General features: G+C 41.7%; 1 protein-coding gene across 2 annotated transcripts in view; it reads left to right on the forward strand.

The window, feature by feature from the left end:
* Nucleotides 1-19,902, forward strand: part of IFI30 (IFI30 lysosomal thiol reductase) — a 40,020-nt gene extending 20,118 nt beyond the window's left edge. The window contains exons 3-8 of one of the 2 annotated variants that reach the window (XR_014472962.1): nucleotides 6,016-6,090; nucleotides 10,411-10,506; nucleotides 13,408-13,560; nucleotides 15,398-15,466; nucleotides 17,701-17,841; nucleotides 19,568-19,902. Coding sequence is in view for 1 of the 2 variants with exons in the window: in XM_083179227.1 (XP_083035353.1) it covers nucleotides 6,016-6,090; nucleotides 10,411-10,506; nucleotides 13,408-13,560; nucleotides 15,398-15,466; nucleotides 17,701-17,772 (465 nt within the window). In the remaining variant the exon portion in view is untranslated. Of the gene's footprint in view, nucleotides 1-6,015; nucleotides 6,091-10,410; nucleotides 10,507-13,407; nucleotides 13,561-15,397; nucleotides 15,467-17,700; nucleotides 18,785-19,567 lie in introns of those variants that run through there. The other variant, XM_083179227.1, reaches the window with a different exon arrangement.
* The last annotated feature ends 2,256 nt before the right edge of the window (nucleotides 19,903-22,158 follow it).

Below are 22,158 nucleotides of genomic sequence, written 5' to 3' on the forward strand. Positions count from 1 at the left end.
CTCCTACATAAACGGACATATCTATCTCCGCCTCTGGGTGTACTCACGACATGTTCAATCCCTATCATATGGAACCCCTTTATATCACCTTTTTGACACATGGCCATGTGCCTATAAAGACTATTGTTCCTAGTCATTTTCATAATGTTTCTCCTATGTTCCATGTACCTGATATGGAGATTTCTAATAGTGCGGCCTACATACTGCAGGCCGCACCCGCAGGTTAAGAGATATATTATATATTTGGTTTTGCAATTAATGAAAGTTTTGATATGGAAGATTTCACCGGAGACATGGGATGAGAAATTGGTGTACTTCCTTTCAGAGGTAATACAAGAGCCACAGGTACCCCCCACCCCCCCCCCTCCGCACCTGTGGTAGCCTTCAGGTTTGGGTGGAAGCCAGGTTACTAAACTGGTATCTTTATTTTCCTTTTTCTTGAAAAAACTCGGCGCCAGCTTTTCTTTCAATTTTTGAAATTCTTAATAATGAAATTAATTTTGATAATGCAATAGTATTCAGAAGAGCACGTAACTTGAAAGAAAAGCTGGCGCCGAGTTTTTTCAAGAAAAAGGAAAATAAAGATACCAGTTTAGTAACCTGGCTTCCACCCAAACCTGAAGGCTACCACAGGTGCGGAGGGGGGGGGGGGGTGGGGGGTACCTGTGGCTCTTGTATTACCTCTGAAAGGAAGTACACCAATTTCTCATCCCATGTCTCCGGTGAAATCTTCCATATCAAAACTTTCATTAATTGCAAAACCAAATATATAATATATCTCTTAACCTGCGGGTGCGGCCTGCAGTATGTAGGCCGCACTATTAGAAATCTCCATATCAGGTACATGGAACATAGGAGAAACATTATGAAAATGACTAGGAACAATAGTCTTTATAGGCACATGGCCATATGTCAAAAAGGTGATATAAAGGGGTTCCATATGATAGGGATTGAACATGTCGTGAGTACACCCAGAGGCGGAGATAGATATGTCCGTTTATGTAGGAGGGAGGCCTACTGGATTTTCTGCTTGAAGACTTTAAGTCCACTTGGACTGAATGATACGATAGAATTGAACGGTGTTTAGTATTCTCTCTTTGGATGCATTGTCATCCATGGTTGGGATGGGGGACCTGATGGGGTAGGAGATAGCAATTGGGCGGTAGCATTCTTAATTATGTACGTTAGCTTTTGAAATTCTTTTATTATTATTATGTATGGCTAGTCATGATTTATTAGTGGGGGGTGGGTGTACCGTTATTATATTTAAAGGGAGGTATTTATATGAATCTATATTAATTTAAATAATTTATTTTGAGATTATTAGTGGGGTGGGGGGATTATTATGCATTTAAAGGGATATTCTTATATGAGTTAATTGGGTATTCCTACTGTATATAAGGGTAGGGCGAGGGCGGGTTACACCTCAGGAGATGGTATATGTTATTGAAGGGAGGAAATGGTTGTCATTATATAGGGGAATCTATTTCACAATGTATGAGTATATATGAAAATATTCCATAAATATTATCATTTTATAATGACCTGTTAATCTTGGAGTGGGTGACACATTAATTATGGTTTTTTAGGTGTAAATTGAATTATGCATGCTATCGAATTTATGACCCTGTGAACAAATCGAGTCTTCTGGATTAAAAGACCAACATCGATGTTACAACTGCAGATGTCCTGAGATTATTAGTATAGAATATATTTTCCATTTATATTTTCAGATTATTATATTATTTTATTATGTTTATGTATTATTATTTTTAAAAAAATTAATTGTTGATGTAGAGAGATGAAATATCATCAATCAATTAATTATGAATTTTTTGTCATAAATGTTGTCCTTGTTATGTGTGTGTATGTCTCTTTAAGGATTGCTAACAAGTATATGGTAATGATAGGTCCGATTTGGCATTTATTTCTAAGAGGCAAAATATTAGTAGAACTAGAGGCATGGTGGAATATGTATGGGCATATGGACTACAGATTGTGTTAAAATAAAGAAAACCCGTTTATTCGGGATATGCGAATGAGGCTTATTTATACAAGAATATATTGCTATGCTCCCGGAGTGAAACTGAGGCTTGACACGCATTAAACAAAATGGCCGCGGGAGCCTATAAATATATGGTAATGAGAATGAGGCTTGGAGCGCAACCCGGAAATGCGGGTGTAATGAAGGGCGCGAAAGTCGCCGGTATATAACTGCTCACTTCATGACTTTGGGCTCAGACTGAGGAAGCCGCCGACTCCAGTGACAGGCGGAGAAACGCGTTTTTGAGCCCATACCCACCGCTGGTCGTATATGTGCAGTGTTCCTGTTCAGCGCAAGTATATGTGGATTACAAATATCTTAACCACCCAGCTGGCTGGTCCAGCAGGAAAGGTCCCCATTGCAGCAATTCCGGATCAATCTCTGGTAAATAAACAGATGGAGAGACTGACCTGAGGGTTAAATACCACTACTATCAGCGCATCGCCTTGGAACCAAATGTACAGGACTGGTAACTATATTGAAAGTTCTAAAATTGCCTCTAGATATATTCTACATAAAGCCTCATTCATCCAGTGACTGAACCAATCGGCCAATCCCAGCTATTACCCAGCTTTTATACTATATGTTATGTGTTGTCTGTCCTTGTCCTATCTGTTTTGTGTAATTGCAATTCATGAATTGTGTTTTGGGGGATAATAATATTATTTATTATATTGTTTTAATAAATTGATTTATACTTTTTCATTATAAACGTATGGACATTGAATTACTGAGCAGGACCGCGCTTCTTAAAGTGACAGTTACCTTTTTGGTGTCTGCCACTTAATTTCCATACACCTGCAAACAAGAACAACCAAAATTGGGGCCCAAATCACACAAGGTGATATTGGACTAAGGGCGCCCGACAGGAGTTGTCTTAACCAGCTGCTACTCTACAACAGGATAGCCAGTCCTGTACAAAATACACAAGTAAAGCTGAGCAGCGCTACTAATAATAATTATTTAAAAACCAGATTGGTAGGTCTATCACAATTATTTATTAATGCATACTAAAAAACTAGTAGCCAATAATAAAAACATTGATGTTTAAAAAATTAAATAAAGTTGTGAATTATGCTCAAAGTCCTCACCAACCACACAGTTTATAGGAGTAATCTGGAGAGTCCCGATTTTTAACAGTCCATTGGAAGCAACAAGAGTCCCCAAAGCAATGGTCCAGAGGGAGAACAAGATGTAATGTAGTTTTTGCAAGGAGTGGCCCAAGATGGCACAAATTGCCAACTCCTACCGCTGATTGTGATGAAGTGGGATAGTGTCCTCAACCTCCTGGTACCATGGTGGATTTGATGTTTGTATCCAAAGTGGAAGATGGAAAGCGGAGTTCAGTTGAAAGTAATCGGGTCCGCAATCCTGGGGTCATTGGTTGCGAGGAGCAGAAAATTTCTTACGTGTTTCGCTACACCTGGTAGCTTTATCAAAGGATATTCAGTGCATGAGCAGGTCTGGCTTTATACACCCTAGATACATGGGTCATGTGACCAATAAAAATCGAATTAGATCAACCAATCTATAAATATATACTAAAATAGCATTTGAGTAGGAGGCACGAACAGTCTAAAAGTTATACATGTAGCAGCCATTTGCTGATTAAATCAACGTTTATTATAAAAAATACAGAAAATAGACAGTAAATTGAATTTGTTTACATATACCGTTGCCGTGACACCGGAACTTTGCCTCCTACTCAAATGCTATTTTAATATATATTTATAGATTGGTTGATCTAATTTGAATGGTTACATGACCCATGTATCTAGGGTATATAAAGCCAGACCTGCTCATGCACTGAATATCCTTTGATAAAGCTACCAGGTGTAGCAAAACGCGTAAGAAATTTTCTGCTCCTCACAACCAATGACCCCAGGATTGCGGACCCGATTACTTTCATCTGAACTCCGCTTTCCGTCTTCCACTTTGGATACAAACATCAAATCCACCATGGTACCAGGAGGTTGAGGACACTATCCCGCTTCATCACAATCAGTGGTAGGAGTTGGTAATTTGTGCCATCTTGGGCCACTCCTTGCAAAAATGACATTACATCTTGTTCTCCCTCTGGACCATTGCTTTGGGGACTCTTGTTGCTTCCGATGGTCTGTTAAAAATCGAGACTCTCCGGGTTACTCCTATAAACTGTGTGGTTGGTGGGGACTTAATTCACAACTTTATTTTATTTTTTAAAATCAATGTTTTTATTATTGGCTTAGTGGGTTTTTAGTAAGCATTAATAAATAATTGTGATAGACCTACCAATCTGGTTTTTAAATAATTATTATTAGTAGCGCTGCTCAGCTTTACTTGTGTATTTTGCACCACACCTGCATGCAGGCGGAATGCGTCCGACCTTTTCATATCCCCACTATCCACATCGGCTTGGAGTCGATTTTATATAGTGTGGCGACCGCAGCGAGCCACCGAGCCCGAAGCGTGGCAATCGTAGCAAGCCCCGCAAGGGGATTCTGAATACATGTAACGTAATTCGCGACCCCTCGCTGCGCTCGTCATGCTTCGGGCTCGGTGGCTTGCTGCGCTCGCCACGCTATATAAAATCAACTCCACGCCTATGTGGATAGTGGGGATATAGGAAAGGTCTGGAGGATGCGTTCCGCCGCCGCTCGCCATGCTTCAGGGTAGTGGATAGTGAGGGGCTGCCTAAATCCCATTGTATGTCATACAAGTGTATAGTAAATGAAATGGCATTGCACCCTATAAAATCGATTTTATGTGCGGTGCGATCACATGCGATGCGATCACATCGCACTGCCCAAGGCCACAGAGCAATTAATACATTACATAGGAAAATCGCATCGCATGCAATGCGATTTTCTTACGCAGAATCGCCCACTTAACTCCTATTGTAAAGTGCAACGGAATATGCTGCGCTATAACTTATAAGAAATTGTTAATAAATAAAATGTGGGAATCAAAAGCACTTATTGGGCAAATGCCAGCAGAATTGCTGTACTAAGAGCAATAGAAAATCCTAATTAGCCTCTAGTCACCAATGGCTTACATTGGAGCAGATTGCTGTGAGACTTGCATATAAGAATGCAGTAGTACCTGTAAGAAGACTGCAAGTTCCTGTCCTTCAAACACCATCACCATAACAACAGGCCCTGCAGTATTTGTGGGGGAAAGAAATGAGGGAAAATACAGTGAATAGTACATAATACATGAGAGTATTTGATCTATGATGTGCAGAACATGCATTGTAGAAGAAAAAATACGATTTGCTTTTAGAAAACTTGATAAAAAAATCCCTTTTTCTGGCACTATAATGGATCAGTATTAATTGCAGTAATTAGCTTCGGGAAAACTGAAAAAATCTGTGAACTAGGGAGAATGCACAGAATGATAAGAGGACTAATTCAGCTGGGATCATTAATCTGAGAAGTTGCACTTGACTGCGAGCAGTAAGCCATTGCCCAGGTAGCAAAAGAAAACTTCCCGTGCAAATTTGTGAATGCATCACAGATCACTATCCACTTACAGATCCATATGTAAATCCCAGAACACTGCAGGGCCTGTGCCGCCTGAGCAAATGTGAGTATCTCCGATGCTGCCACTAATCTGCGACTGAGCCGGGCTGGAAGTGGTCTGTGCTGACATAAGAGATCCACCTTTACACTGCCTGAGCACACCTGCATTATTGTTCTGACACACCCAGCAATCGGCATATTACCGCACCCAAACGCGGACTTCCTGTCAGTCAAACTCCGGCTGCAATGTGATTAGGATCCATTCTCATTTTCAGTCCCTAATTCCCTTTGTGCATGCTCAGTTGTTCGAGAATTGTTCAATTTGGGAATTCTCTGATTATCGATCCATGCTGAAATCATCCCATGGCACGGTGGTGTTGTACAGTAGTTATATGTACACATAGTAATTACAAACATTGACACTGTGCTAAAATCTTCATTAACAAAACCTTCCTTTTATTTATTTCACAGGAGAAAAATGTTTCTGGAAAGTGGGAATTTGAATGTCAGCACGGACCAGATGAATGTTTTATAAACTCAGTAGAGGTTTGAGACATTATTACCTTCAATAAGTCCAAACATGTTATATAAAAGAGCTAAATATCAACACAAAACTGTGACTTTTTTCCCCTTAAAACTGTTGTTACTTGTTAAAGTACATACTAAATGATTTTGCAAATGTAGACCGTTTTAGAACAACAAAACAAATGTGTAAACGGCTGATGCACATTGTACACACTAACCAATAATCCTTTAGTTCTAAACCATAGGTTCAGAAACTCTGTCCTCAGGACCCCACACAGTGCATATTTTCCAGCAGTGGCGTAACAATGGGTCTGCAGACCCTGCAACGGCTGGGGAAGCCAGCGCCGGCGGAGTCTGCGGGGAGTGCCTGGTCCGGGATGCTGTTGGGAGACCTGCATCACAGGGGCATAGCAGAGCGCCTCCTTCTGGAGCTGACAGGGGCGGAGCAGGATATGCATATATAGAATAGGCTGGCCAAGCACCGTAGGGTTGTGGGTAGAGTCCTCTGCCTCAGCCAACAGAACATAGAAGATATTTGCACTGCTGCTGTGTGACCTGATAGAGCTCCTCCAGTCACTGGGACAGATTCTCTAAACTTCAAAAGTGATAAAATGGAGAGTGATAAACAGCCAGCCAATCAGTTACTACCTGCCATGTCACAGACTGTGTTTGAAAAATGTCAGGTAGTAGCTGATTGGCTGGCTGTTTATCACTCTCCATTTTATCACTTTTAAAGTTTAGAGAATCTGGCCCACTGTCCGGCACCCAGACAGAAGAGCCTAGCACCACAGCGGAGAGTGAAACATGGCCACGCACAGTGAGTGGCTGTCCTCTCTCTCTCCTTCCTGTCACTCCAGTGCCCTTACTTCTCCCCCCTCAGTGTCCTTCTCTCTTCCTTCCCTTCCACAGCACCAATGCCTTCACAGCTCCAACCTCCCCCATTCGCGGCACTCTCTCACACAGGCTACCCTCTCTTGCCATCTCTTTCATCACAGCTCCAAATCCCCCCCCCCCCCCCCCCCCCCACACACACACACACACACACACACACACACAACACACACACACACACACACACACACACACACACACTGTACCCATGACCCCTGCAAAGGTTACCTGGTTATCCTTTCCCTGTACTTTCTACCTCTACAGGTCCAATCTCCCTTCCCCCTTGTATTATTTCCATTGTTTTGACAGCATTTGGGATGCCAGCGTTGGTATAATGAACACCATCATCCTTAATGCCAGAAAGCTGACCTCATTCCATGTGTAATGGGCAATACGGTGTGGGACATTGGCCCTTATTCAGATCTGATCGCAGTACAAATTTGTTTTCCAAATGGGAAAATTCATTATTTGGGGACATATTGAACAAATTGGCATGTTTATCTTACCAAAATGGGGGGGGGGGGGGGGGGATATATTTTTAATTTGTTTAAATCAAACAGATTGTCTAGTTGACAAACATCCGGGTGCCAGATTTACAGAGAGTTGCGCATGCAGAGTGGAGTCTAAGTGCTCTAGTTCTCAGATTCCACAATGCTGCATGCAGAATTTGACGAAAAATGTATGTGACATCGTTTTTACAGAGATCTGTGCATGCGCGGTAGGATCTGTGCACTCTAGTGCGCTTCACTACTCCTGGCAGAGAGATGGAGGCCCGTACAGAGGAGGCTGTACATTGGCCTCCTCCTCACTTAAAATGCCCCTGCACCTGGGGTAAATTTTAACAAAGCCTCTAAAAGTGAAAAGTGAGTATGCTGCCCTATAAGATTCTTCTAGGATGCAATAGAGAAATGATAGCTAGAATGTGATTGGTTGCTATGGGCAACATCCCCACTTTTCACTTTTAGACGCTTTGGCAGATTTTCCCCCTCAACTCCATCAGCACTACAGCTGCTGCTTGCCTCTGGCTGCCAACTATAAGAAAGGTAGGTGCATATACTGTAGTTCTGATCATTTCTAACTCTGACTTAACATTGACTCAACATTGACTTCGCTTGCCATGCTTACTGCTTACTAAATACATGGTGGCGTGGACACAGGAGGGCAGTGTGGACACAGGTTCCCTCGACGAAAATCCTTACGTAGCGGCTAACTTAACTAGTGTAAGCGGTGGCCACAAAGATGAGGAAGTACCAAATGTTTTACTGTGGAGGTGGCAACTACACAGTGCATGGAGGGAGCCCGTTAGCACACAAACATACATGCAGAGATGCACACCTCCCAACTGTCCCTATTTTTGCACCTGGGGCTGGCAGTGTTCCATGTGGAGGGGGCAATTGGGAGTCAGAGGGAGAGGGGGCATGGCCAACAGCACTGGCCATGTCCTCACAGCGGTGAAACGGGCCCCTGGCTTCACGATCATTCCTGCGAAACCACACCCCATTTTCCTGATGTCATGCCCCTTTGCTGGAACACAACAGATGAATGTTGGGAAGTATGGAGATGTATGTAACATATTTGATGGCTTCAGGTCCCTGGGCACCGGCTGTGCTTTGTATGCAGCATTCAGATTCACTCTTCTTCATACCCTGCCCCCAGACTCCTGTAAAATCTAGCCAATGGGCATATGGGGGTGGGCTTAGATGTAGAGTGATGCCTAATGATGACTCCCGGCAGTGGCGTAACTAGATACATGTGGCCTCATAGCAAAAGTTTGAAAGGGCCTCTATTTATCACCTAATGCTAAAAAATGTATACAGCATATAATACTTTGACAGGCACAGTGGGCCCCTCTCAGCTCTGGGCCCCATAGCAGCTGCACCCCTGCATGTATGGTAGTTATGCCCTTGACTCCCGGGGATCTGCAGCCCGGACAAATGTTACATACATTTCTGCAAGGGGCATGGGTCATTAGGTCGACAGTGTCTAAGTCAACAGTCAAAAGGTCGACCACTATTGGTCGACAGTCAAAAGGTCAACACATGGAAGGGTCGGCATGGCCAAAAAGTCGACATGGGGAAAAGGTTGACGGGAGTTTTCATGGTTTTTATGTCTATGTCAACATAGGCACTGTATAAGTGTACCACGGTGCATCGCTGTGCTCAGCACTATTATATTCTCCCTCTATGCCCACTGGGATGGTAAAGTTTGAACAAGTTGGTTTAAAAAAAACAAAAATCGACCCTTTTCATGTTGACCTTTTTCATATGTTGACCAATAGTGGGCGACCTTTTGACTGTCGACCTAGACACTTTTGTCTAATGACTGCATACAGTGGCATAGCCACCATGCGGCAAACCCCGCGGTGGCGGGGAGGCGCTGAGTAATGTGGGTGCCAGGGTCTGTGGGAGCTATGCTGCATTCGTGGCAGGGAGCCGGGACCTACTTTGTCTGCATCCCGGCGCTCCTAGCCTTCTCCTAGCTCCTTATGACAAAATGTCCCTCATAAAATGGCGGACCCCTTACAGCAGACAGTATTTAGGATGCTGGAGGGGGCAGCAGTGGCCTCCTCTAGCATCCTTCAAAACGGTCTGCTGTAAGGGGGCGGCCATTTTTTGAGGGACATTTTGTCATAAGGTCTCGGAGCCCGGAGGAGGCTAAGAGTGTAAAGTAGATCTGTGGTCCCGACTCCCGGCCACGAACGCGGACATGTAAGACAGGGGGGAGAGAAAAAAAGCAGTTTTTCTGTAACAGGCAACTAAAGCTAAAGCATGCATTTTATTATTGAAGATTATTAATAATGTTTATCACTTGTGTCCTTTGAGGTGGATGCATATATTTTGTATACACTCTCCGCACATTTTACTTTCTGTATAAACTGGTTGTCAATTGTGATGCAGTAACACTTGTATTATTATAGTGAAATACACTAGAGACTGTACAAAGAAGAGCAACTAAAATGGTGCATGGCCTACATCACAAAACGTACCAGGAAATACTAAATATACTAATATGTATACTTTGGAGCAGAGAAGGGAAAGGGGGGACATGATAGAAACTTTCAAATATATCAATGGCTTTAACAAGGTACAGGTGGGAAACATTCTTCACAGGAAGAGGAGCAGCAGAACACGAGGACATACACTGACATTAGAGGGAGGAAGATTCAGGGGAAATGTGAGGAAGAATTACTTCACAGAAAGGGTAGTAGATAAGTGGAATAGCCTACCATCAGAGGTGGTAGACGCAAATACAGTAGAACAATTTAAACATGCTTGGGATAGGCATATTGATATCCTTACAAAGAAATAAGGATCAAATATGTTTTGAGGTAACATGTTTAAAAAAGGGGCAGACTAGATGGGCCAAGTGGTTCTTATCTGCCGTCAAATTCTATGTTTCTATGTTTCTATTATTATATTCTAAATAATTATCTGTATTTTATATATCTAGACTTGTCTCATGAATCAGCTGAAGGATATAGCAAATTATTTTCCAATTCTATTCTGTATGGAAATTTCCTCTGATGTCAAGAAGTCTTTGGAACCGGTAAGCCAAAATTATTGCATACAAAACAGTTACTTATTATTTGTTACCCTTTATTTAGGTTTTATTAGGTACTATTATAAAATATGTTATAGGAATTAAAGAAGTGGTACTAAATATACTTTATTTAATAATTATTTAGGATTAATACCTCATTAATAAACCATTATTATGAATATAGGAAACATACGCAATATGGTGGTCAGGAGGTCGACGATGAAAAGATACAGAGAATCCCAACAAGGGCTCCATAAGGGATCTAAACCTCTCCCCCTAACCACCTCACCCCAGCCCCCCTTGCAGCAGCCTAACTCTCCAGCCCTGCAACCTGACCCTTACCCTCCTCTGTAACCTTAACCGCCACACCCCACTGCCTTAACCTAATCCCCCAAGATGCAACCTAACCCAACCCTCCACCAGAGGGTGGCAATACCCTGCCCAGCGGAGACGGAGCTGACGGCTAATGGTAAATAGGAAAATGCGGTAAACCCCCGTTTTACCGCATTTTCCCTTTAGTACATCCCGCCCACAGGGTGTGACTTGTATATCCAGATTAAGGCTATGTATTATATGGAGTGTCACTCTACTGTCAGTTGTGTCTATATCATTCTCCATATAGTGAAGCAAGTTCTTAAGAGTATTGACTATAGTAACTGCTGTTAATCACAACCAGCGGCAGCTACTATTTACATGTGGGAGGGGGCAGCCACTACCACCCTGCCCAAAGAGGTGACACAGCCTTCAGCCCAGGTGATGGCACCTGCGCAACGGACCTGGCAGGTGCCGGGACTGATGCAGATGCTTCTATGTGACTGTGCATGCTCATACACACGGGTCCTATGGACTGCACCGACTGCAGCCATAGAAGCTTTATTGAGCTGCATAAAGCATTACTAACTCCTGGGTGATAGTGCTAGACTTATTACCTAGCGATATCGCTTCAGTGTACCGGGTGGCATAGTCTCAACCACCACTAATATATTTATATTGATGCCCACAAATTGAATATGTTGGAGAGTTTTCTCTTCTGCTAGGTTACCACCCCACAAATGCATGTTCATGCATCCATCTTCAGTACCAACTGCTTGAGATTTCTGGGAGCAGCAACTGATTTTTTTTTTCTGCACATACAGTAAGCTACTTGGCACAACAAATCCTTCTATGACACAAAATATGGGGTGCCTTCAGGTGGCAAAGCAGGTATAACTTTCTTTGGGTCCCTCAGCACCTGGCTTTCTTTTTCTGTCATGCCAGGTTTGCACTTCTTTTAACAGTGGGAAATCGTAGCCCAAGATCGTAGGATAAGGTGTTTTAGGAGCATACATTAAATGCTTTCATTTTTAGGTATTCCCAATCGAACCAATTGATATTCCAAATAGCCAATCTATTTACAGACGCTGTGTAGTGGAAACAATTACATCCTTTACATATGGCATGCATCCTCTATCTATCCAGTAAATACTGTATACAGTGCATCCGGAAAGTATTCACAGCCTTATTATTATATCCAAAATGGAATAAATAAAAATTTTCCCTCAAAATTCTACACACACTACCCCATATTGACATGAAAAACTTTTTGGGGCGTTTTTTTTTTTTTTTTTTTGAAGATTTATTAAAAATAAAAACCTAAGAAATCACATGTTCATAAGTATTCACAGCCTTTGCTCAATACAATGTTAATGCCCCCTTGGCAGCAATTACAGCCTCAAATGTTTTGAATTTGATGCCACAAGCTTGGCAAGCCTATATTTGGGCAGTTTTCCCATTACTCTTTGCAGCACCTTTTAAGCTCCATCACATTGGATGGGAAGCAGCGATGCACAGACATTTTCAGATCTCTCCAGAGATGTTCTGTTGGATTCAAGTTTGGGCTCTGGCTGGGCCACTCAAGGACACTTATGTAGCTTTCACATCACACTTTTAAAACGGTATATTGCCTTTTTTTGCCTTTTAAAACGTTTAAGGCTGCAGTGTGAAAGTGTCATAGTTGAAATACCATTTAAAGTTAACTGGTATTTCAACACGTTTAAAAAGCAGAGTCCTACCCGTTTTAAAGCCAATTCAGAGCCGTTTTTTTTGTGCTGTCTGAATGGCACTGAAATGGTATTTAGTAAAAAAATAAAGGTTAGAGCACTGTGATAGGCTGTCCCTTGTCTTGTGTCCCTTTCCTGAACAAGGAAATAAGCTGTGGGTAGAAACGTGTTCGAGGTTAAACGGCTTGACTGGTGATGTGAATGGTACTTAAACTGTATTTTTAAATGGTAATCTGCTGCAATATGAACACTAGACCCGTTTAAAATACCATTTAAAATTACAGTTTTTCAAAACGTTTCAAAATGTTTTATGTGATGTGAAAGCTACATTACAGAGTTGCCCTGAAACCACTCCTTTGATATTCTGGCTGTGCACTCAGGGTCATTGTCTTGCTGAAGATGAACCGTCGCCCCAGTCTGAGGTCAAGGATCTTTCTGGAGCAGGTTTTCATACAGGCTGTCTCTGTACATTGCTGCATTAATCTTTCCCTCTATCCTGACTAGTCCCACAGTTCCTGCCACTAAAAAATAATTTCACAGCAAGATGCTGCCATCACCATGCTTCACTGTAGGGATGGCATTGGCCTGGTTTCCTACAAACATGATGCCTGGCATTCACCGCCAACACTGCATGACAAAATATATCTTGGAGTGCAGTCCAATCTCTTGTCTCTACTGTCAGTATCTATAATTATGGATTGCCTTCCCCAGTGACATAAATATATATATATATATATATATATATATATATATATGTATATATATAGATAGATAGATAGATAGATAGATAGATTAGATAGATAGATAGATAGATAGATAGATAGATAGATAGATAGATAGAATAGTAACATTGTTACACCTCTTGTAGTGCCTTGCAGCATTTGAGCCAGAACTATCAGCCAAAGATGTGTTGCAGTGTGTGAATGGAGACTTGGGTAACATGCTTATGCACCAAAATGCCCAGAGAACAGCAGCACTGAATCCTCCACATAAGTATGTGCCATGGGTGGTCATTAATGGGGTGAGTATGTGCTAAATATTCTTTATGTATACATACAGTACCTCCCAACTTTGCCTCAACCAATTTTTAAAAGAAGGGTCGTGGTATATAGGTCAGGGGCCATGGCCTATTATTTCGGCACTTCCCCATTTTCTCTGCTGTGCGGGGTATAGCCAGCAGCTCCCTGAATAGACAATGTGCGCACAGCCTCTATTTAGTGTCAGAGGGACTTTCAATTGCCCCCCACCACCGCAGGTCATTGCTACCTACGAGGGAAGGGGAGGACGTGGGACAGTCTGAAAAAGAATGACTGTCCTGTGAAAATCTGGACAGTTGGAAGGTAGATCTAGACTCCTGGTGGCTCTCCAACTGTACCAACATAACCTCCCACTGATTAGCTAATAAAGCATGCTGGGACATTTCACAACAGCCACAGGCCTGTGCTAGACCCTAGTCTAATTTCTGCACTTTAGACTAACTCTATTTTCTAAGCAATGTAAAGATGTAGCTTTATGCAGCTACATACAGAAATCCATTTTGAGATACTGTACGTTAACAAGACCTTGCCCAGTGATTCTATCCAGTGATTCTATGCGCATGTAACATTGTAAGAAGCAGTAATACACAAGGTTACAATGTTACAGTATATAAAGAAAGAGCAAACAATTGGATAGTGCTGTGATCGGCTGCTTTGTGGTTGTGTGTGAATAACCCACTAGGTCGACAGGCAGCAAGGTCGACATGACATTAGGTTGACACAAGCATTAGGTCGACATGGGCAAGGTCGACAGTCAAAAGGTCGACATGGGGTTTTTCGCTGTTTTTTTTTTTTACCTGAATGTCAACACAGTTGACATGGAAACATTTTGAAGTGCACTGCATCCCCTCGCTTCGCTTGCAATGCTTTGGGCACTATTTTATTCTCCCACCACGCCCTAGTGGATGGTAGGGCATGAAATACCGCCTGTCGGCACATATCGACTAAAAAAAAACAGTGAAAAACCCCATGCCGACTTTTTGACTGTTGACCGAGCCCATGTCGACCTAATGCTTGTGTCCACCTAATGTCATGTTGACCTAGACCCGTGTCGACATTGACCCATGTCGACCTTGCTGCCTGTTGACCTAGTGGTGTCGACCCAATGCTTGTCGACCTAGTTGGTGTAGACCTAATGACCGTATCCCGTAATGGGTAAAACAATCATGCATAAATGATACAATGCAGAGGGAACAATTCAGTTGTATAATTCTGCATTGTATCCTTTCTGCACGATTGTGTATTGTTCATCAAGTAAACCTTGTATCCAATAATTGTACCCAATCAAATTGTACAACCAAATTGTACTCCCTGCATCGCATCATTTATGCACTATTGTGTATTGTTTTATTAAGTAAACACCGCATTGTTGATTGTTATTCACACACGACCACAAAGAGCCGAGCGCACCACTATCCAATTGTTTGGTAATATTTACCAACACCATTGGAGTGGTCTCCCAATAAGAGCAGCCGCTAGCTCCGCACAATATACTCGGTGAGCAGATAACCACCCTCCACTCCATATAAATAAAGAGGGCTACATTTACTAAGATGGGAGTCCTATTAAAGATGAGCACCTTCTAAAAGATAATAGATTCAGTAGAATCTGATTGGTTGCTATGGGCAACAATAGAACTCCCGTCTTAGTAAATTTGCTCTGGAGAGCCCAATGTGTCAGCATACATTTATATTGAAACAGTGTTCAGTATTCCAGTTTGGAGGCAACTTGACATTGTTGCATAATAAAGAAAAGAAAACAGTCCCATGTAACAATATAGGTGAATTGTTAATATTATCATTTTAATGTATTTCTTTTTAGAAACATGATGATTCCATGGAAGCTAAAGCTCAAAGTGCTATGTTTCAACTTGTATGTGATTTGTACACTGTAAGTATATACCCAGATCACTTCAGATACTGTTGTAGTGTTGTGTATGTTTTTCAACAATAATTGACCGAATTGTATGCATTAAAATATCATATACCACTTCTATGGTAATTCACAGAAAGTAATGTCTGGATCAGAAGTTGTCAAATAGAAAAACAGTTTCCCTATGTTGTTATTGTGTGGCCTTGGTATGTATGGGAACTGGATCTACTGCAAGCTACTGTATCAACCTGGGGCCTGATTCAGAGATGATCGCAAAAGCAAAATCTTTCTCAAATGAGCACAACCATGTGCACTGCAGGTGGGGCAGATGTAATATGTAATGAGTAAAGCTGTGGATGATTTAGTCAAAATCATATAGAAAGTTAGCCAAAATCTCAGTGTTTCCCCTGCTTGCAATACTGATGCATGGCCCCATGAGATCGGTATTGCATGTATAATGCAGGCAAGGCAGTTTTGACAATGTTGCTTGTAATGTATTTGGCCATAGGCTGTCAAATAGCACATAGTCAAAATCTCAAGTGAAGATAGTCAATATTGTATAGTTCTGGGCTCTGGTGAATTAAAAGGAAATCACATAGTCAAAATTGGCAATATCCAAAATCTCACCTTGTGTATACACCTTTAGATTTGGGTGAGTTATATTGTTTCTGTGCAGGGTAAATACTGGCTGCATTATTTTTACACTGCAATTTAGATTTCAGTTACAACACACCCCACACTAATCTAACTCTAGAGGCACATGTTACACTGTCCATTTGAGAAAGATGTAGCTTTTACTATCAACTCAAATCAATTAGACCCCCAAATTCAGCATGGATTGCTAATCTGAGATCCACATGGGACTGAAAAAATGTCCACTACTAAGTTAAAGATTGCTACCCACTCACAAATCCATATGCAATTCCTGAAACATCTGAGAAATGTTGACATCTGTGCAAATTTCAGTAACTCTGAGGTGTCCACTTACAGTATCTGTGACAGAGACATGCTGAACAATGCCATCACTGACATTAGAGAACCACCCTGAAAATGACAGGGTTCCACCCTTCAAACTCTGGCTTTCTGTCAGTCAAACTGGTGGTGATTGTGGGCCTTATTCTAGTTCACTCTTTCTGACAAAATCCTTCTTAGATGGACAAAACCATGTGCACTGCAGGTGGGGCACCTGTTACTTGTACAGAGAGAATTCGATTTGGGTGTGTTATTTTGTTTCTGTGCAGGGTAAATACTGGCTGCTTTATTTTTACACTGCAATATAGATCTCAATTTGAAGTAAAACCCCACCCGAATCTAATTCTCTCTGCACAAGTAACATCTGCCACACCTGCAGTGCACATGGTTTTATCCATCTAAGAAGGATTTTGTCAGAAAGAGTGAACTAGAATAAGGCCCTGTGTGTACAATTCATGCACATTTTCTGTCGCTATTTTCCCACCCGCAAGCACAATGCATACAATATGCATATGCAATCATTCGATAATTGCTCGATTTGTAAATTCAATGATTAGCCACCACTGGCTAATTTATGGGCCACTAAAGGCAATAGGTAAAATAGGGGGGGGGGGGGGGGGATAGGTAAATTACTGCAAAAACTGTATTTTTATCCCAATAGTACCATATATAACACAATCTGGATATCCAATTGCTGCCCATTTTAACCGTGTGGCAGATTACCCATTTCCAAGCGTTAACACATTATGGGATCCATGATAGGTTCAAAAAATGGGTCTCCTGGGGCATTCACCATGCCTCACTCACTCAGTTGTACAATTTAGTTAATGATTTTGGATCGTGGCCTAACTGTAGAGAATCTGATAATTTCTATGTGGTATTAGCAAATTAATTCTGTGTGTACACACACTGGGCGATATAATGGTATATATTGCTCAATTTAGCCCATCTGAGAGATATTGTTCAAAATACCACCCAGTGTGTACGCTATGAACAATGAAAGCTGCATGCGCCCATGGGTTGCCCCCCCGTTGCCTGTACATGTACACAAGATGAGGCACATCGTTAACTAGGGCATGACACTGCTGCCCACCATCGGTAACTGTGTATGCACTTCCTGATGTCCGATCCCAGCCTATATCGGTAGTGGCCACAATCACCCAGTGTGGCTTCACATTTACCATTAGATGTTCATCTACATATAATTTTATTGTTCTCAATAGTTGCAGTCATTACTGTTTATTTTACTTTGTTGATATACTTTTTATATTTCCAAATAGGGACCAAAGCCAGATGCCTGTACTGGAAAAGCAGTGACTCCACTGATGAGGGATTCCCTATGTTTAGCTTGAATTATGAAGAACAAGAAAAAATATTTCCTTAAATAATCTGATTGAAGAAAAATAATTGTTTTACAAAATGTATGTATATGTGACCAGTAAAGATTTTCTGCTGCCCTAATAACAGTCTCATGTGTGTTCAGGTCAAATCTAGGGGGTAATTTTGGTTGGCTCGCTAAGTAGTGGTATTTCGCTGCATAGCGAGCCTTCCAATGTTGCCCGCCCCTAGTGAATGGATGTTTTGCATAAACAACCATCCACAGGGTAGCGTGCGTCCCGAACTCATTCAATGGTTGTCTTAGGAACTATGCAAGTCACCAAAGGCGCCTGGACAGAAGCCCTGCACATGTGTATAAGCAAATATGTGCATGCGTGGAGCTTTAACATCGGTCCCCCATGCAAACACATGGGGGACCGAGCAGACTAGAATTAGGCCCGTAGTGTGTATCTGTCATGTATACTGACCCTGCTTTGTTAACATTCCTGGATTTTTCCCTGATTTCATTTCTGATATCTTACGAATTTCTTTCCATCTCAGACCAATACCTGACCACCTGTAAAGTCTCCTCCACCACTTTAACCTCTTTGCACTGCGCAAATAGACAAGACAAAAGTGTATACACTAAAGGGAATCTCTACCTAGGTTCCTAAAACAACCAGTATGAACAATTAGTGGACACATATCAGCTATCTTGAAGCAGACAGAACTCTTAAAGCAGCGGTGCTTTAAGAGAGGAGGCTCATGTGGGCCCCTGGGACTCAGGGGTCCGTGTGCACTGCGCACATTGCACTCATTACAAATAAGCCCTTGTATTATTTTAAATGTTGGTTATTGGACTTTCAATGTATAAGAATGCAAAACAACACATGTATGACATGCAACATCAACATAAATAACAATAATGTATGAGCGTGTATTGAATTATAGGGCAAAAGTGGGGTGTGGAGGGTTAAATAACAGGTGCTTAGGTCTTATGTATGAACCACTGGTCTTTGTAAATGTCAAAAAATATTTTAAATTTTATTTTGTTTTAAAAAAGCTTTTTTAAAACAAAATAAAATCTAAAATATTTTTTGACATTTACAAAGACCAATGGTTCATACATAAGACCTAAGCGCCTGTTATTTAACCCTCCACACCCCACTTTTGCCCTATGATTGTTTCTGGATGATTGTACCCTGGGCTATTTTTCAGCAGGCTCCAGCAGGAACTGAGGCCCTTAATCTAGTTCACTCTTTCTGACAAAATATTTCTTAGATGGACAAAAGCATGTGCACTGCAGGTGAGGCAGGTGTTACTTGTGCAGAGATAATTAGATTTGGATGGGGTTTTACACCTGCCTCACCTGCAGTGCACATGGTTTTGTCCATCTAAGAAATATTTTGTCAAAAAGAGTGAACTAGAATAAGGGCCTCAGTTCCTGCTGGAGCCTGCTGAAAAATAGCCCTGATTGTACCAGAGGGAGGAAAAGAATAGGCAGCTGGGAAAGGCACAGGTGGACTTATGCAGCCCACACACGCATCGATTTAAGAATGCGTTTTGTACTTTTAAAGTACAAAACGCATCGCGCGTACGATTATCGTGTTGTATTAGCGCGGCGTGTGCGACGCGATGCTGTGCTATGCGCGTTCCCGGGGGCCGATTTTAGATGTCCAAAAAAGTATGTGCAGCAGGTACTTTTTAGGACATTATCGCATAGCATCGGGCTCAGCATTATACAGGCATACGAGCCGATGCTATACGATGTTTTTTGTTTTTTTTTTGGAAATAATTACATACAAATTGGTATCAACAACTTTATTGCAGGTTTGAAACATGTGAACTCGAACAAAATAAAGGTCAGAAAAAGCCAGTGAAAAAATGTGCTTAAATCGCACAGCATCGCATCGCAGACAGCCAAATAACCATCACATCGGGTCATGCTTAATTCTGGCAGAAAAATTGTAAAGAACCATTGTACAGCCAAAAACGCATAGCACTGAAATCGGTGCGTGTGTGGGCACCATTAGTCACACACCACATAGTGTATTGAATTATACTCACAAACATTCTTGTAATAAATATATATTGTAAATTGGAAAATAAAATATCAGTAGTAATATATGTAAACTGTTAAATAAAGTCAAATTTGAAAGAAAATAAACTACTGTGTGTGTGTGTGTGTGTGTGTGTGCACGCGCGCGCTTTATCTGAAATCTCTAATTTGTATTCTCCGATTAAATTTATAAGCCTTTGCAAATCAGATATATCCAGGTAAAATGTGTTCAATAAAGTAGGTAGCTTATATACTCCATTACATATTCAAAAAGAAGATACAAGAAAATGCAAGAAAATTCTCACAGCAAAATTTATTGATTAATATAAAATACCAGTCTGTAGATTCAAAGATTTTAAATATGCTTGTTTGATCTTCCTTTGACATGAAGGTAATGTAGGGTCCCCATTTTTTATAGAATCTGAGAACACCTTTCTCTATATCTGTCAAGGTGTTGCATATATCTAAGTATCAGATGTACTTAGCTTTAAAAGTAATAAAATGGAGAGTGATAAACCACCAGCCAATCAGCTCGTCACTGTTATGTCACAGGCTGGGTTCGAAAAATTACATGCAGGAGCTGATTGGTTGGTGGTTTATCACTCTCCATTTTATTACTTTTCAAGCTTAGTACATAGAGAGATGGCCCATAGAGAGATAATGTATGCACATACTGAAGAAGCCGATCCCGGCGAAACACGTGTCTAAAGAACGACACCCCAGCAGCAGTGTGCCCACATCAGGAACCCTCTGCACCGACACCCAGGGCCAGCAACAGATATCTTGGGGATATCTTGGGGCCCGATACACTGACATCTCTGGGGCCCCCTCTATTCCCCATAACTCCCCCCCCCCCCGCCACTCAAAAAATTTGAGGATGGCTTTAACAAAATAATTTTGTATACATCAAGAAGACTGGTTGGATTCCGGTCGAAACGGCTGTTGGGTCAGCCACTGTACATGTATTAACATGCTTTAACCATTTAATACACTTTTTTCTTCTAACTATGAGTGCTGGTCTTTTTCCTGTCCTACAAGCCTAGGCTGGGTAAGTGCTGTTTAAAATACTTTCTGGACCCTGCACCAACCGTTGTTTCAGTATTTACATTGAGTGCTGTTTTTTCTAAAAAGACTTTATATATGTATATATATAGTGAACAAATCCTTGTGTCGCGCCACAGAATATAGGTTTACTTGTATAGGTCCGCCTTACTCACTAAATCCCCTGTTGGATGGGGGATGGGGGGGAAAGTATGGAGTACAATAGTGGGTTGGCGCCCTTGACGTTGATCAATACAATTAGATCAACTTAGCCTTAGTATAATTCACTCTAGCACATAGAAAAAGTCCATTCAATTTTTAAATGTTTATTAAAAAAGGCTTTTCGTTCCACACAGTGGTAAACGTTATTCCAGATCTTTGTACATTTCATTGAGATATCTCTGATACATGAAAACAGCAGAAGAAGATAACTCAACGCGTTTCGCCCCTTAACGGGCCTTGATCAGGGGTTAACGGATCTCAAAAATTGATTTTGTGTGTTTTTCACAAGAATAAACAGTCCGTAGCTGGATTGTTAATAGGTCCTTGTATAAATGAATGACATATTTCCAATGCCTATGTAGGTGGGCCGACTGACGGAGAGTGATCTTCCTCCAGACAATGTCGCTAGAGATTTTTCTTACAAAACAACAACTTTGCAGGGAAAGAGCCTTTTAGGGTAGGTATATCTACAATTAATCAAATTGACGACGATCTCCCCGATTGATCTAGGAAAACCCAATTGGTTATAGGGCTGAATATCTGGTGGGTCCAGCTTAATTAATAAAAAATAAAAAATTCAGTACAGAATCAGGGGTACTTCAAGAGGCGATTCTCACCTTCAGTAGGAGTCATATATATATATATAGTAGAAGGAGGTACTCACATTGTGGTGGTCTGGTTGTGCAATGCTCCCAGGGGAAGTGTCCTGCTGCCATCCAGTCCCCTTCACAGCCCATTCCTTGCTTTAGCTTTTTTATGACACCCAGGGTCAGTGGGCAGACACAGTGACATGTCCCAGGTTGCTATCATAGCCCATCCGGACTGTGGCCACTTTTCAACTTTGTTTATGCTGCTGGGCGGGTGATGGGAGTAGCTGTGGGTGAACAGCTGCTGCCAGAGCCAGACACCCTTCTGTAACTGTGAGGGTTGAGTACATCTTGGCGGGGTGGGGGGGCTCTATGCATTCCTTGGTACTCACTCTGCTGGGAGCACAGCTTTGAGGTCTGGGATGAGAGAAGCCACCGTCTCCCACTTACTGAGTGACACATACACAGCAGCGCAGCGGCAGGAGAGAGAGACTCAGCGGTGGCGCACACAT

This window comes from Crinia signifera, chromosome 1 (assembly GCF_055691185.1).
Source record: "Crinia signifera chromosome 1, ASM5569118v1, whole genome shotgun sequence".
Taxonomy (NCBI): domain Eukaryota; kingdom Metazoa; phylum Chordata; class Amphibia; order Anura; family Myobatrachidae; genus Crinia; species Crinia signifera.